The sequence below is a fragment of the Myxine glutinosa genome, chromosome 1 (assembly GCF_964187855.1).
Source record: "Myxine glutinosa chromosome 1, kmMyxGlut1.1, whole genome shotgun sequence".
Classification (NCBI taxonomy): domain Eukaryota; kingdom Metazoa; phylum Chordata; class Myxini; order Myxiniformes; family Myxinidae; genus Myxine; species Myxine glutinosa.
The window spans coordinates 34545284-34560769 of NC_136261.1; the positions used below are offsets into that span (position 1 = coordinate 34545284).

A 15486-nucleotide genomic window follows, 5' to 3' on the forward strand; every position below is an offset into this window, starting at 1 on the left:
GGTCCAAAGAGATGAGAAACACAAGAAAACCAGTACAGTCTGTGTAAGGGATGACTTAGTGCTTCCTAAACCATCGTCATTTGAGTTCTTGTGATCATATTTGCCAAATGAGGGCAAGCATTATCAATAAAGTCATGCCTTGAGACATGCAGTTCTGTGCTCCAGTGATGCCATCTCTGCCTTATATCCTGTTGTTACTGGCATTGTTCTGGCCCCCATAATTTTCAGCCATTGCATGGACTGGACTCTGGGGAAGTTGTCGGAGACATCAAGCTGTGGTGCATCATTTGGGAATGTAAAGATCTCTGATCTCTAATTTCTCTGGTGATACAGTCATCATTGTTGAGATTCTGGATATCCTTATGGGGGCCCTCAAGGTGCTGAATGAGGAGCCAGAAGCATTGGGATTATGGGCCTCCAGGGTCAAGATTAAGATCCAGGCTTTCAATGACATATTGGATGCTGCTATCTTGTATCTACCTGTCCATGGTGATGGTGTTGAGGTCACAGAGAGATTCACTTACCTTGACAGTTATATTCATGTCTTCAAACGTTGTGAGCTAGAAATCGATGACGATCTTGGTCGGGCCTCAGGAGTCATTGCTTCACTGGACCATGGGGTGTGGCGCTGTCAGTATCTATGCAGGAGGATGAAAGTCTGAGTCTTTAAGTCATTGGTACATTCAGTCTTGCTCTATGGATGTGAAACTTGGACTCTGACCAAGGAGCTGAGACAAAGAATGGTTGGACCTTATGTCTAACGAGCGTTTGCTGAGAGAGACTCAGATGAGATTTGTTACCTGTATAGTCAGTGATTGTCAGCTGTGACATGTGGCTTGTTTTCCTGACACTGATCCTGCTCACCAGATTCTCTCAGCGAGGGAGCCTTGTGAGTGGAGGACGTCAACGGGCCACCCACGTGCCTTGTGGTTGCAGCAGGTTGATCGATATTTCGAGGAGATAGGGAAGAGCCGGCCATCTACCTGAGGGATGACCAGACTGAAGGCCTTGGAGTACAGGTGGAAAGTGGGCATGGTGACACGCTGCTCTGGTGCATGCTGCCATATGTGACCTGACCTTGAGACAGCATACCTGGTCATAGCCTGCACCTTTCTTGTCTCAGCTCAGTGCATAAGAACTCACTGCAGAACTGTGCATTTGTGGTTTTTCCTGCATTCAAGAAAGTCCAAGTGAATTAAACCAATTTGATAACAAAATAAAATTGCCATGAGCTTTCTTGCTGAGTCAAGCCATGAAATATTTCTTTGTGGTGGAGACCAAGAATGTTGACCCTCTATGTTGGGTCGCTTTGCCTCTGGAGTGAAATATTGGAACAGGGTCTCATAATATCACAATCTTCTTCAGGAAATCATCTTCCTCCCTTTCGCAGTGTTTCAGATTTGTTACAAAAGCCACATGAGTTTCCTTTTGATCCAATCTGATGTCAGTCTGAACCCACCTTGTGTGAGCATTGTTGAATTTCAAGTGAGAATAAATGATTATTTCCACACTTCCAATTTCGACTTCCAATTCTGAGGCCATTCTCCAAAATCAACAGTTCGACAAATTTGATGTTTGCTTGAGTGACAGCAACTGGTTGCTGTGAGAATGCTTATGATCATTCAAAAAATTGAGGCCATTTTAAATAAACGACTACATGAAATACAACAACAACAACAACATGCATTTTAAGGCCATTTTCCCTGGAAGAGCGGGGTTCGCCTTGCGGTCCCCATGACAATCTTCTCCATTTTGCCCTATTTTCTGCATCTCTCCTTGTTAACCCCCTTGCCCGCATTTCTTCTTCCACCATCTTTAGCCAAGTCTTTCTCGGTCTTCCCCGTCCTCGACTTCCTTCTACATTCATTTCCATCACTCTTCTCAACCAGTCACTTTCATCCTTCCTCAACACATGACCAAACCATCTCAACCTGTTCCTCTTCACAGCATCAATCACAGGCTCTATTCCCATCATCTTTCGCAATTCATCATTTGTCTTCCTCTCTCTCAACGACACTCTGCACATCCACCGAACCATTCGCATTTCCACCCTTTCCAGCCTTCGTTGCTACTCTCCGTTCATTACCCATGTCTTGCTCCCATAAATCATAACACTTCTCACACATGCAGCATACACCTTTCCCTTCAGCTTCAACGACACTCCCCTCATCATCAGCACGCCACTCAGTTCCCGAAACTTCTTCCATGCACATCTCACTCTAGCAACCGTTGCCGAGTCTGATCCACCTTCTCCATTCAGCATGTCTCCTAGGAAACAAAATGTTTTCACACCTTCCAGCTTCACGCCGTCTCCAAGATCCCACTCAACATTTCCTCCATCTGCAGCTCCCTCTGTGCACACCTTACATTTGAATGTAAACACGTCTTTCAATCCTGACAAATCTCACACTCTTACGATGTCTCTCCGAAAAGACCGACTGGACAACCCTCCCATCTACTTTTTGAATAATCCTCTCCAAGAAGTTCTGTCACTCAAGCTTTTGGGTCTCACTATCTGCCATGATCTTTCCTGGGAAAACCACATTTCCAAGCTGGCCTCCAAAGCCAGTCACCGACTGGGCATCCTCCGTCGTGCGAAGTCCTTCCTTGGCACACCTGAGCTCCTCACCACATACAAGGCTTTCATCTGAAGCTCAATGGAGTACTGCTCTCCCCTCTGGGCTGGTGCTCCTGCCTCACACCTAGCTCGTCTTCACGCTGTTGAAACCAAAGCGTTCAGAATCATTGGAATCTCCCGCGATGACGCTATCTCCAAGGGCCTTTCACTGACTCACCACAGGCAGGTTGGTGGTCTTTCCGTCTTCTACCGACTCCTCTCCGGCCTTGCTCCCCCAGCTCTCTCTGGGCTCTGTCCCCCACATATTCCTACAGGTCGCACAAGATCTGCCTGCAACCCTCTTATGGTTAAACTGCCAAAATCAAGACTCTCTGCTCACCTTCACTCCTTCATTCCTCTTTTCTCCCGCCTCTGGAACAAACTCCCCCACTCCCTTCAATCCCACTCCTCCCTCCAGGTCTTTAAAACAGCTGTTCACCACCATCTCTTATCTTCCCCAATCCAAAACCTTGATCTTTTCTGCCCCCGCTAATTTCACCCCAAATCCACTTTTTTGAGGTGACTTTTGACTTCTTTCCTGGAAGTCCTTGGTGTCCTTGCGTTTTATACCTATCCTGCCTCCCCCCAGGCCCTCTCCCTCCCACACATCTCCCGATGTCCCTGCTCTCAAATGTTGTGTTTGTGTGCTTCCTCCCCTTCTCTCCCCATCTTGTCGACCACTCCCCTTTTTATATACTTTGTTTGCTTGTTTGTTTGTTTGATAAATGTTAGCTCTTTCACGAGCCTCGACTCTGTATACAAAAAAAAAAAAAAAAAAAAAAAACCTGCCACACTGGTTAATGACCCTCTCAGACCACTACATTTTTGATGAACCCACTCAGTGCACATTGTACATTGAATGGAGTTCACTCCGACACCCTTCCTGAACACAGCACATGTAATACATGTAATACATACTACATGAAATACACGAATCACCAAATAGTTTTACCAGTCTTGAAAATTTAAACTGGTTTATATTTTTCATCACAGGGAATTTAATGATATAATATTTTTGGTCCTTTGCACCTGCAACTATATTTACTGTCATCTTGGTTTTACCTGGATTATTTTGTCCAGAATTGATGTCATTGATCAACAGGATGTCAATTATTTTTACATGTTCCACATTAAAAAGTCAATGTTAATCTTGAACCGTCTGGTATTTAAAATTATTTGAGGGACACCTTTCATTGGTCATCACAATAACAATGAAGTTCTGCTGCTCATCACAAAATCCTGCAAAATGCAAAATTTATCATTGCCAGAAACACTTACAGACATACGAGGGGACTTGCGATGGCTGGAGGCAGTTGAGGAGACATTTTTGAATCTCTGAAATTGGAGCCCAGGACAGAGCCGAGTGAAAAACTTCCAATACTCCTCCCGTACCTGTCAATGCAAAGTCTTAGGAGAATAACATGTGTAACATCAGACATTGCTCGAAACGAGTGCTGCATGAAATAAGACTGGATGTTTAGAACAAAAGAATAACATGGTGATGATTCAAACCTTCTTTTGCAGGACACAATGGAAGAAGAAGATGAAAAGGCCCTGCAGACTGTTGATGCAGGCAAAAATATAATGCAGCACAATGGAATCGCTGAACAAAAAGACGAATCCTAATAGCCATGGCAACCCAAGAACAAAGATGAGTGCGAGACTTGCAAGAACATATGATCTGAGGAAAGAAAAATTCAAGAATAAGGCCGAGCAATTATAAAGTTTGTCTTCTTCATAATATTCATTCAGTTTTCTTTTCTTTTACAAAAATGCGGGGGAAGAATAAAATGATTGTTTCTTTTGATAATTTTCACATTTCGACAATTCTGTATTTCAACGGTTTTAAGATGTCGGGCCTTGTGTTTGCATTCCAATTGCAAGGACAAAGCGAATCATTTTTATATCCATTTTCCCAGCAATGTGGATTGTAAATACAAGGAAAATATGCATTGACTAAAGCATGTTCTGAATGTTTGTTATAACCAGGGTTCTTGTTACAAAGCTCTAACTGTATTTAAACATGCAACATGTAAAATATCCACTGTAACAATTACTACTGCCCACAGTCTATAAACGATAAATGTTTACATGTCCTGCAGCTGTGCATCATCTGTAAATGACAATGACACACAAACACTTCTCGAATCATTCCGCCATCAAACTGAGAAACACCAGTGAGTGGTTGTACCTGTGCAGGATCACATGGCGTGCCACTGTCTTTGGTTACATGACCTTCCCTGAGTGGGAACAAAGGTCCATGGGCTGACATTTGTTCATGGATATTTTCATTTCAGGACAGTTTTGTGATATTTTTTAAAATGGAATCCTGGCTTTGAGTTATGTCAGTTTGCAAAATTTCAGCTTTCTAGATCACCGAGAAAGTACGAAACATTTCCATGAGTAAGTTTGAGTGGTTAGAAAGATATTTTCTATGTGAGGTGTTTTTTTTTTTTTGTTTTTTTTTTGTTTTTTTGTTTTTTTTTGTATACAAGATCGAGGCTCGTGAAAGAGCGAAATCCACTTTTTGATATATATATTGTTATGGTTTTGTGAATAAAGGATTATAAAATAAATAAATAAAGGAAATAAAATAAATAAATAAATAAATAATATAAAATATAATATAAAATATAAATAATAATATAATAATAATATTATTAATATAAATTAATTAATTTAAATTAATAATATAAATTATATAATAAATATAATATAATATAATATAAAATATATAAATATAATATAAATATAATATAAAATATAATATATAAAATAAATATTAATAAATATAATATAAAAATAAATATAAAAATATAATATAAATAAAATAAAAATAAAATATAATAAATATAATATAAAAATATAATAATTTAAAATAAAATAAATAAATTAATAATAATATAAATAAATAAATAATATAAATAATAATAATAAATAATAAATAATCTATCTATAATGCCAGTAATCTCTGTGTGTCTGTCTGTGACCGCTGTTTCTCGACAACCACGGGTCCGATATACTTGAAACTTGCCAGGTATATTGCTGGGGACCCGAGGATGTGCCTTTTCAAGGTTTCATATTAATCGGACAAGTAGTTAGCGAGCTATGTCCAAAAAACGATTCAACCAATCAGAGAGCAGCGAGCTATCACGTGTGCCGAACGTGGCGAACAGACTCTGCCTCGGACGGCACATTTGAGAGCGTATTCATTTATTTCCCGTTGGCAAACTATGTTGCCGCTATGTTGGCGTTAAACTATGTTTTAAAACTAATTAAAACTAATTTGCGATTCTTTCGCTTTCCTGCGCGTTTGTGCACGCTATGGCGATTTCTTTACCAAACTCCGCAAGCCGTTCGCTTTGGACCAAACCATTTCATGTAAATAGAGGGGGGGGATTGTCACCGTACTCGCAAGCCGTTCGCTTTGGACCAAACCATTTCATGTAAATAGAGGGGGGGGATTGTCACCGTACTCGCAAGCCGTTCGCTTTGGACCAAACCATTTCATGTAAATAGAGGGGGGGGATTGTCACCGTACTCGCAAGCCGTTCGCTTTGGCTTTGCGAATGGACCAAACCATTTCATGTAAATAGAGGGGGGGGATATAATTTTAGATATATATATAGAACGGGCATGCCCTAGTAATATAAATAATAATAATATAAAATATAAATAAATAAAATAAATAAAGGAAACAGAACCGTCTACCTACGTCTACCTCGTAGGTAGATGCACCACAACATGTAGCCTCACTGTAGTTCAGTTATTTCTTCGTAAATGTAAGCGTCGTCCTTTCCTGTGTTCGTTTTGCATTGAGCAGGACAGTGAGTATGCCTCAATTGGGCTAGAATGCCATGTGCTCGGCCTGGAACAAGTCTGGCAAGGCCGAAGGGAGGAGCTGCAGGGGGAGTGGCCGGTAAGCAGCGGGCCACCAATCAGAGCTCAAGGGGAGTGGCTCACCACGGCAACGAGAGGAGGGGCATGGAACATTCGGGAAGGCCGGGGAGGGGCCATATAAAACCCTGCCCCGAGCCCCCCGGGGCAGACAAGTCAGAGACGGAGAGAGAGACAAGTCAGAGTCGCCCAGCCCCTGAATGAGTCGGAGTGCTTGATTTGAATTGCTCGTTATAGTCTCTCTGTACACGAATTCCCCATGCCCTGTGCCCTGCGCTCTGCGGCTGTATTAATCACGCTTGTGGAGACGATCTATTCCGGAGCCACCTACGCCGACGACCCTCCTACGTGGGCTCCCTGCATATGTGCCATGAACACCAGAGGGCCACGCCCGGCAAGCTGTCCGGGAGCGACCGACGGCAAGGCGCGTTTGGCGCGCGAACGTCCTTCCTTCTTTTTCCCCACCTGAGTGAGTGGGCCCTTTGTCTGGGGATAAGTTAAGACTACTTAAGTGCCTGCTCTGTGTCTCTTCACCTGTATAGCTGTAAATAAACCGTGTTATTCCTCTTGTTTGATCATTCCCGTCATTTCACAATTGGCTTAGCATCACACAAACAGAACCGCTCAAATCGGGTTCAATAAAAGGTAATGGCATGGGTCATGTGATACGCAAACCGCTCGGCGTATTCAATTAGCGTGGCTTGTGCGAGGTCCGGTCCCCGTTTTCGTGGCAGCATGGGTACCAAAGGTACGTGTGGCATCGACCGATACCCTTTTCGACGCTCGCTGCAGGAGTGGCGACTCGGCCTCGTGGACACGAAGACCCGAGGAGGAAAAGGGGCTTAACCCCCCCCCCCCCCCCCCTCTGTACGTCGACGGGCTTCGGGAGATCCACAACAAATTGGTGTCAGGAGCGAGATAATTGGACCTACAGTGCGCTTCACGCACTCAAAAGTTACGAGTGGACGAAATTTAGTTGAAGAACCAAATTAAATTTGTACGATGGCTGACCAAGGCAGTCAAATGCCGGTGGGAAAATATTAGACGAAGAATTAATGACCCAGGACCAACAGAAAGGGTTGGTAGAAGAGGAGGAAATTGATGAGGGTGCAGCAGTAGAGAAAGAAAATGGTGGCGCCTCGCACATGGCTGCGGAAGCCGAGCCCGCGGTGCCAGGGTACATGCAATTGTTTATGGTGCAAATGACGGCATACGTGAAAGAAATGGGGGACAAATCAACCCGGGATATGAAAGAAATGAAGGGTGAATTTAAGGAAACATTGGATACCCAGAGTGACAAATCCACCATGGAAATGAACAAAATGGGTGGTCAAATGGAAAAATTGGGGGAAGAAATAAAGGAATCCAGGTGTAACATGGAAAAATTGAGGGAGGAATCCAGGTGCGATCTGCAGAAAATGAGGGCAGAGTCGAGAAAGGACATAAAAAAGGCGGGGGAGGACATTGGGCGCAGGTCGAGCGGGAAGGTCGCGGTGGTACGCGACGAGGTGACACGGTGTGAAGAACGCATGGGGAGCGAGCTAGAGCAGAGGACAGCCAAATTGACCAGGGCTATGGGAGTAGCGACACTGGGTGTGGAGGAGCCGGCGATCGTCGCATTGGAAAACCAAATTTTGGGGGCGCCGGCGAAGGTTGAGTTGAAAAAAGAAATTTTAGGGGCGCCGACGATTGTCGAGGTAGAAAAAGAAATAATTGGGGCCGAAGAGACGGGAGAATCGGGGAGCAAATCACAGGAGAAGGAAATGGAACATGCACAAGGTCCGTGTTCGCACCGTGATGCCGTGCTTGCTGACAAAATAAAAAGTTTGCAGGTGCTGGCGGAGAAGGAGAGCCCCGAGGTGAGTGAAAATGGCGCGAATGTGTTTGGCGTGAACGGGTGCTCGGTGCGCTTGGGACAGAGGCGAGACCCGGGCGTTCACGAAAGGCCCATTGTGCGTTGTGCGAGTGATACTGGAACGGAGCGCGTGGAGCGAGAGATTGGTACGCGGTATGAGAGAGAGTGCGTACCCGAGTGTGTGGAGGAGTGCACACCAGAGTGTGAAACAGAGCGTGCACCGGAGTGTGCGATAGCGGAGTGTGAGCGAGAGCGCACACCAGAGTGTGTGGAAAAGTGTGCACCGGAGTGTGCAGAAGGAGAATGTGCACTGGAGTGTGTGAAAATGAAGTGTGTGGGGGGCGCATGTGTGCCTGGGTGTGCGAGTGTGGAGTGGGTCACGCGTGGTGAGGACGCGGCTCAAGCATCGACACCGACCGGGGTAGTGCGTAGTGGGACTGTTAGCATACGTGAGCCCCCGGTGAGTTGTGTGCTGCAGGGACCAGAGGGGATCGGTGCCACGTCTGTCTCACAAGGACCGGCATGCACGATTCGTGCCTCCGGCCCCCGCATGGTATGGTTGGTGCCGTATGGCAGCAAGGGCGATCGGCCGGGTTCAAGGGGAGGTTCGGGTTGTCGGAGCCATGCACCTTATCGGGTGCGGTGCTCCGACCGTGGCCAGCTGGGTCACCGTGCGTGGGACCGCGAGGCCCCACGCAGGGATGGAGCCCGGCACCTGGGCCCATCCATCCCTCCCCCCTTGGATCGTAAATGCCAGACGGACACGCCATACAGGCGACCAACCACCCGCATGGATCGCTCGGCCCTACGAGGCCGAGCTGTGACAATGTACTTCCACACGGAGAGGCTCAGAGTGTGGAGGACTGTGAAGAGTAGTGTACCCCACATGGGGGAATGGTAGTGCCACCATTCCTCTCACGGGGGGCCCATGAGCACTAGTTTAAGGGGATGGCAGTGTTGGGCCCATGGAGGGGCCAGAAATGGTTGCCTCCATGGGGCACCGAAGCTAGCCGAGGGAGGGCTAGGATAATTGTTAGGGATTTAGACGACAGTAGAGACTGAGATTTAAGCAGTGACACCTGAACTATAGAGGGGACATAAAGAGTTTAGGTGGATGATAAAGAAAAAGGGAGTGCATAGTGCAAAGGGACGACGGGGAAGCACGAGTTTTAGGGGAAAGTAGTTAGTTAGATGATGCTGTGTGTCAGTGTGAATTGAGTGAGACAAATGGAATTGTGTAATGGTGTGTGAAAGTAGTGGTGTGAGAAATAAGTGGTGTGCAAGATAAATGGTGTGTGAGATAAATGGTGTGGAATGATTGGTGTGGTGTGCATGGTGCGAAGGAGTGAATGGGGGGAGTGGAACCCATTCACGAAATCCCGGGGCGGGGGGTAGTGTAAAGCCAGGTAGAGGGCGAAGGTAAATAGTATGGATATTGACACCTGTGGTGCGGGTTGTAGCAAGAAGTGCTTTGTAGGGTGCATGAGTCTGTGGAATGGCTGGGCATGTGGCTTAATTGGTGATTATGGTTATTGGGGCACTCTGCCACTGGTAGTTTGTCGGCCAGGTGAGGCCATAGGTAGGCTCTGGGAGCCGGTTAGTTGTAGTGTGCGTGGGGCCCGAGGATCCCAGGAGCGGACCCGGGTTGCCCGATGCCAAAGTGGGCATAGAGCGGGTAAGTGCCAGGGAGGGCCTTCCCCGGTTTAGGTAGTCGCAGGAGCAGGCAAGCTCGGGAGGCGGCTTCAGTGGCGGAGGTGCGCAGGTAGTTAGACCTGCTGGTAGGGCCACATGACCCAGCCCCGAAATTGTGCGAGGGCACAGATTGAAAATTTGTGGGGGTGAGACCCAAATTGGAGGGCACCACAGTGTGGGCAATGGGAATTCGGGTTCTCAGTACCACATAGTTTAAAGAGGCCGATTGGCAGGGTACGACCCCGGGTAGTGTAAAAGTAAATGTTAGTAGTGTAGTTAGGATATGAGAAATCCCTTCGCACCGTACACAGCCATTCACCGAGGAGGATGAGCTCCACACCGAGGCTTTGTAGACTGTTTGAGTGGTAAGACGCATCATGACGTAAGGATGACATTGTGTTTGTTCCATCCCTTCCTTCCTTCCTGGGAGGGATTGGGAGACGGATTTGGCATAGAGGGGGATATGGGAGACAGGACATAGAGACGGATTGTAAATACAAGTGGGGCTAGGGTAGTGTAGCCGACGGTGGGGGGTACGGACGGCTAGGGATGAGCCTGCTCTGCTCGCTCTTCTGCATCCCTCGCACCGCACGAGGCATGGTGGTGCCTGGGCACCTTGTTTTTTGTGTGCAACTGTGCCCTTTCCGCTTGCTTGTTGTGCCTTGTCTTCCCTCCCCGCCCCAGAACCATTTTGGAGGCCGAACTGTGCAGCACCATCACACCTGAGCAGCATCCATTCTGCACCGTTGTCGCACCCGTGAAGCCGAACTGTGCAGCACTTTGCTGCCAAAACTTTTGCTGCACATTTTGATACACTTATGGACCACAAGCCTTGTGGCCTCGCACCTCTGCTGTGCAGCATCTTGCTGCAAAATCATCTTGCACCTTCGGACCACTTGTTGAGTGGCACTGATGCCAGGCAGTTGGACCACGTGGGAGTGGCCCTGCTGGCCAAATAAAAGCATTATTTACTATTGTGTGCTATGGATGACGAAGATGTGTAAGTTTAGATGGCCCTGATGCTTCAAATGGCCTGTATGCCGGTTGCAGGGGGAGTGGCCAATAAGCAGCGGGCCGCCAATCAGAGCTCGAGGTGAGTGGCTCACCACGGCAACGAGAGGAGTGGCATGGAACATTCGGGAAAGGCCGGGGAGGGGCCATATAAGACCCTGCCCCGAGCCCCCCAGGGCAGACAAGTCAGAGATGGTGAGAGAGAGAGACAAGTCAGAGTCGCCCAGCCCCTGAACGAATCAGCGTGCTTGAATTGAATTGCTCCTACCTGGGCTCCCTGCATACGTGTCGTGAACACCAGAGGGCCACGCCTGGCGAGCTGTCCAGGAGCGACCGACGGCAAGGCACGTTTGGCACGTGAACTTCCTTCCTTCTTTTTCCCCGCGTGAGTGAGTGGGCCCTTTGTCTGGGCTTTGTGAAGACTACTTAAGTGCCTGCTCTGTGTCTCTTCACCTGTATAGCTGTAAATAAACCATGTTCTTCCTCTTATTTGATCGTTCCCGTCATTTCACAATTGGCTTAGCATCGCACGAACAGAACCGCTCGAATCGGGTTCAACAAAAGGTAACGGCATGGGTCACATGATATGCAAACTGCTCGGCGTATTCGATTAGCGTGGCTTGTGCAAGGTCCGGTCCCCGTTTTCGTGGCAGCATGGGTACCAAAGGTACGTGTGGCATTGACCCGATACCCTTTTCCACGCTCGCTGCGGGAGTGGCGACTCGGCCTCGTGGACACGAAGACCCCCGAGGGGGGAAAGGGGCTTGACCCCCCCCCCCTCTGTACGTCGACGGGCTTAGGGAGATCCGCAACAATATATATATATATATATATATTGTTGCGGATATGGCATTTGGCCTCCATATCCGCTTGTAAATATTCCCCTATTTCCCCAATACTCCCCAACTATCCCCAATCCCCCATTCCCTAGTCCCATTGCCTGTAAATAACACTCTGTAGAACCGACCTTCCCCTTTTTCCCCCATTAAATGTCGTGCCCAGGTCCACCGCATCTCACGTAGACAACTTTCGGACATCTTGCTAGTTATTCTTAGTCTATGTCAGTTAAGGACTCGTTTCCATTAATTCTGACTCTTCGTTGCACCAGAATGTGATTGTATGGCACCAGTAGTGAGTTTAGGACCTCCCCATACCTCCTCCCATCTTCCCCATGAAACAACAACAACAACTACAACAACAACAACAACAACAACTACAACAACAACTACAACTACAACAACAGAGGAGATTGGGGGCGGCGCGGCGCGGGGAGTGTGCGTCCTCACACCGGCTTGGTTAGCCGCCATTGCCATGTGCGCCCACGGGGTTACCACGAAGGGGCTGGCTGTCAGCCCCTCGTCAAGGGCGGAGCCGGTAACCCCCGCACCCAATGAGAAGCAACGGGCCGATTCCATCTGGGGCGGAGCTAACGAGCCGAGGGCGTGTCACTCCCCGCCGGATATACGCAGCCACTTACCGGACGTGACGTCAGATGCGCCCCCAGCTTGAGAAGACAAGTCGCGACCTCCGAGCGCTGAGCGACCTCCCCGCATCATTGGACCGGACCGGGTCGATTTTGCCCCTGAGCCAAGGTGCACCTTGAGCCATCGAAGACCTGCCCCTCCTTGCCATCAATCCCCGTGTGAGTCAGTTTTGTCCCGTTTATCTGTGGTCTGTCGGGAATAAGATAAGTGTGTTTAAGTGCCTATCTTTCTATGCTGCCCCTCTCATTCCTGTAATCTAACCTTCCGCCATATTATAACCTCCTCCGGAGGTCTTGAGAACCGTATCCCTGGTGTCGTGTCATTTTAATCCCAGCCGTTGTGTCCTTTTCCTTCATTGATCTAGCGTAGCGCGACTCGGCCAAGGTTCGAGTATAATCGGGTAACTTGTGCGGACACGGCGGCCATTCCGCTCGGCCCACCATAACATCAAAGTCGTGTCTGTAACAATTGGTGTCAGGAGTGTCGGATTCGGACCTGGGACTAAATTCATTTAGCCCAAATTTTGGAACACCAATTGTACCATTAGGGTAACAATTGGTGTCGAGGAGTGAGATTCGATCCGGAGCGCGTTTTACGCGCTCAAAATTATAACGGCGAAATTTGATTGTGTTTTACAAAATATAAAAACCCGAATTTTGAAAGTCGCGCTATGGCAGACCAAGTCGACTGGGGTCCGGTAGAGGAGAGTGAGGCAGGGTCGATCCAGGACCAAATTGAGGGACATAAGGAGAGCGAAGCAGTGAGGGTAGCAGACGCACAAAATAGCGTCGTTGCGCCCGACGTTGCGGGCGTGCAAAATGGCGCCTCGCAAGAGCGCGCGGTAGCCGAGCCCGCTGTATCAACGGGCTTTAACATGCAGCCGATTGACATGCAGGCCCTCATGGAGCAATTTATGGCGCAAATGCAGGCGTCCCTCAAACTGCAGAGTGACCAAATGGGGGTAATGAGGGACGAAGCGAGGGGTACCGGTGAGGGGTTAGACAAGAAATTTGGGAAGTTAGACAATAATTTTGAGGAGTTAGACAAGAAATTTGGGAAGTTAGACAATAATTTTGAGGAGTTAGACAAGAAATTTGGGAAGTTAGACAATAATTTTGAGGGGTTAGACAACGGGATAAAAGAGGTGAGAAATGGGTTAATGGGGGTAGAAAACAGAATGGCCGCTCAAGAGAATCAAATGGAAGGGATGCAAAAGGGGTTAGAGGGGTTAGAAAACAGGATGGAAGGCAAATTGAGGGACATGAGGGACCAAGCGGAAAGGGAAGTTAAACAAATGGGGCAGCAGATAGAGGGGGTCAGAATGGGGGTAGAAACCAAACTGGATGCTCACAGGGAGGAAATGGAGCAGATGAGGGTGGCATCTGGGCAGGAGATGCAAGTGATGGGAGAGGAGATCAGAAGAGGAGTGAGTGAGGAGGTCGGAGGAGTGCGCGAGGAGGTGAGGCACTGTAAGGAGCACATGGAGAAGGAGGTGAGAAAGGGGACTATAAAATTGCAAGGGGGCATAGAGGACCTGACGCAGGAGGTGGAACAGCTGACGGAGGGACAAAAAGGACTAACGGAGCAGGTTCAAAGGAACACTGCGGTATTAGGAGGGTTAAAAGCGACACAGAAAGAACTAAAAGATGACTTGATAGCGACGAAGAGGGAATGTCAGATGGTACGTGAGGGACTGACAACGAGGTTGGACGAGGTGATAGAGGTAATGGAGACGAAGGACCGGCAGGTGAGGACGCACATGGAAACGGTCAAGGTAGCCTTGGAGGACGAGCTTGAGGAGACGTACCGGGGAATAAAAGAGGTGAAGCAGAAATTAGAAGAAGTGGAAGAAGGGGTGAGCGAAATTAAGAAGCGACGGAGAGAGGATAAGAAAGAGATAAAAGAGGAGATAAAAGAATTGGTCCAAAGTCTGTGTTTGGATCGTGATGATGTGCTCATTAACCGGATGAGGGATTCGCAGGTGATGGAGGAGAAGCGAAGAGGAAGAGGACCCGGTGTAAGTGGTGACCAATATGGTCGTGCGTATGATGCGCCAGGGGATTTAAGAAGCTTGGGGGTCGAGATAGACCCGGGTGTTCGTGAGAGGCCGTTGGTGAAGTGTGCGACAGGTCTGGTGTGCGAAAAAGGAGGTGTGCAAGAAAGTCCGACTCTGGGGTGTGTGAGGAAAAAGTGCGTGCCAAGGAGTGAGGGTGCTGGCGAGAATGAGTCGGTCGTAGCGTGTGTGCGAGGGAGCACATGGAAGCGCGGTGTGGTAAGTGTTACAGAGGGTGTGACGGGAGAGTGTGCGCAGGAGTGTGCGCGAGAAAGGTGTGTGACGGACAGGTGCATGGGGAAAGAGTGCGCTGTCAAAGGCAAGGAAGAATGCACGCCTGTGGTGAGTGTTACAGAGGGTGTAACGGGAGAGTGTGCGCGAGAAAGGTGTGTAACGGGAGAGTGTGTGCGAGAAAGGTGTGTAACGGACGGGTGCATGAGGAAAGAGTGCGCTGTCAAGAGTAAGGGTGAGTGCGCTGTCAAGAATGGAGGTGAGAGTAGTGAGAGTGACAAGGAGAGTGAGTTGGTTGTGACAGGTGAGCGAGGATGTACACCTGGGATGGAAGGATGCACCCCTGGAATGGTAGAGCGTGAGTGGGAATGCACGCTGGAGTTGGTGGTGAGGCACGTGGTTGGGTGTGCGAATGAGAGCACACCTGTGATTGTCACAGAGGAGGTGACAGAGGAGGGGGCGCGAAGAGGTGTGTTGGTGAGGTGTGCGACCAACGAATGTGTGCCAAGGTGTTTGGTGGTCAGGTGTGTGACCAAGGGTGTGAGTGGAATGGGTGTACCTGGGTGTGTAAGGAAAGGTACGAGGAGCATGGAAACGGCTGGATGTGTGAGCAAGGAACGGGCTGCGGGGTGTAAGCGTCCAGGTG

General features: G+C 48.3%; 1 protein-coding gene across 4 annotated transcripts in view; it reads right to left on the minus strand.

The window, feature by feature from the left end:
* Positions 1-15486, minus strand: part of LOC137422676 (adhesion G protein-coupled receptor L4) — a 258586-nt gene that overhangs the window by 5171 nt on the left and 237929 nt on the right. For all 4 annotated transcript variants that reach the window (XM_068109372.2, XM_078770677.1, XM_068109386.2 and 1 more), the window contains 2 exons: positions 4130-4298; positions 3896-4009 (listed from right to left, as the gene is read on the minus strand). In XM_068109372.2, coding sequence (XP_067965473.2) covers positions 3896-4009; positions 4130-4298 — 283 coding nt within the window. The remainder of the gene's footprint in view (positions 1-3895; positions 4010-4129; positions 4299-15486) is intronic.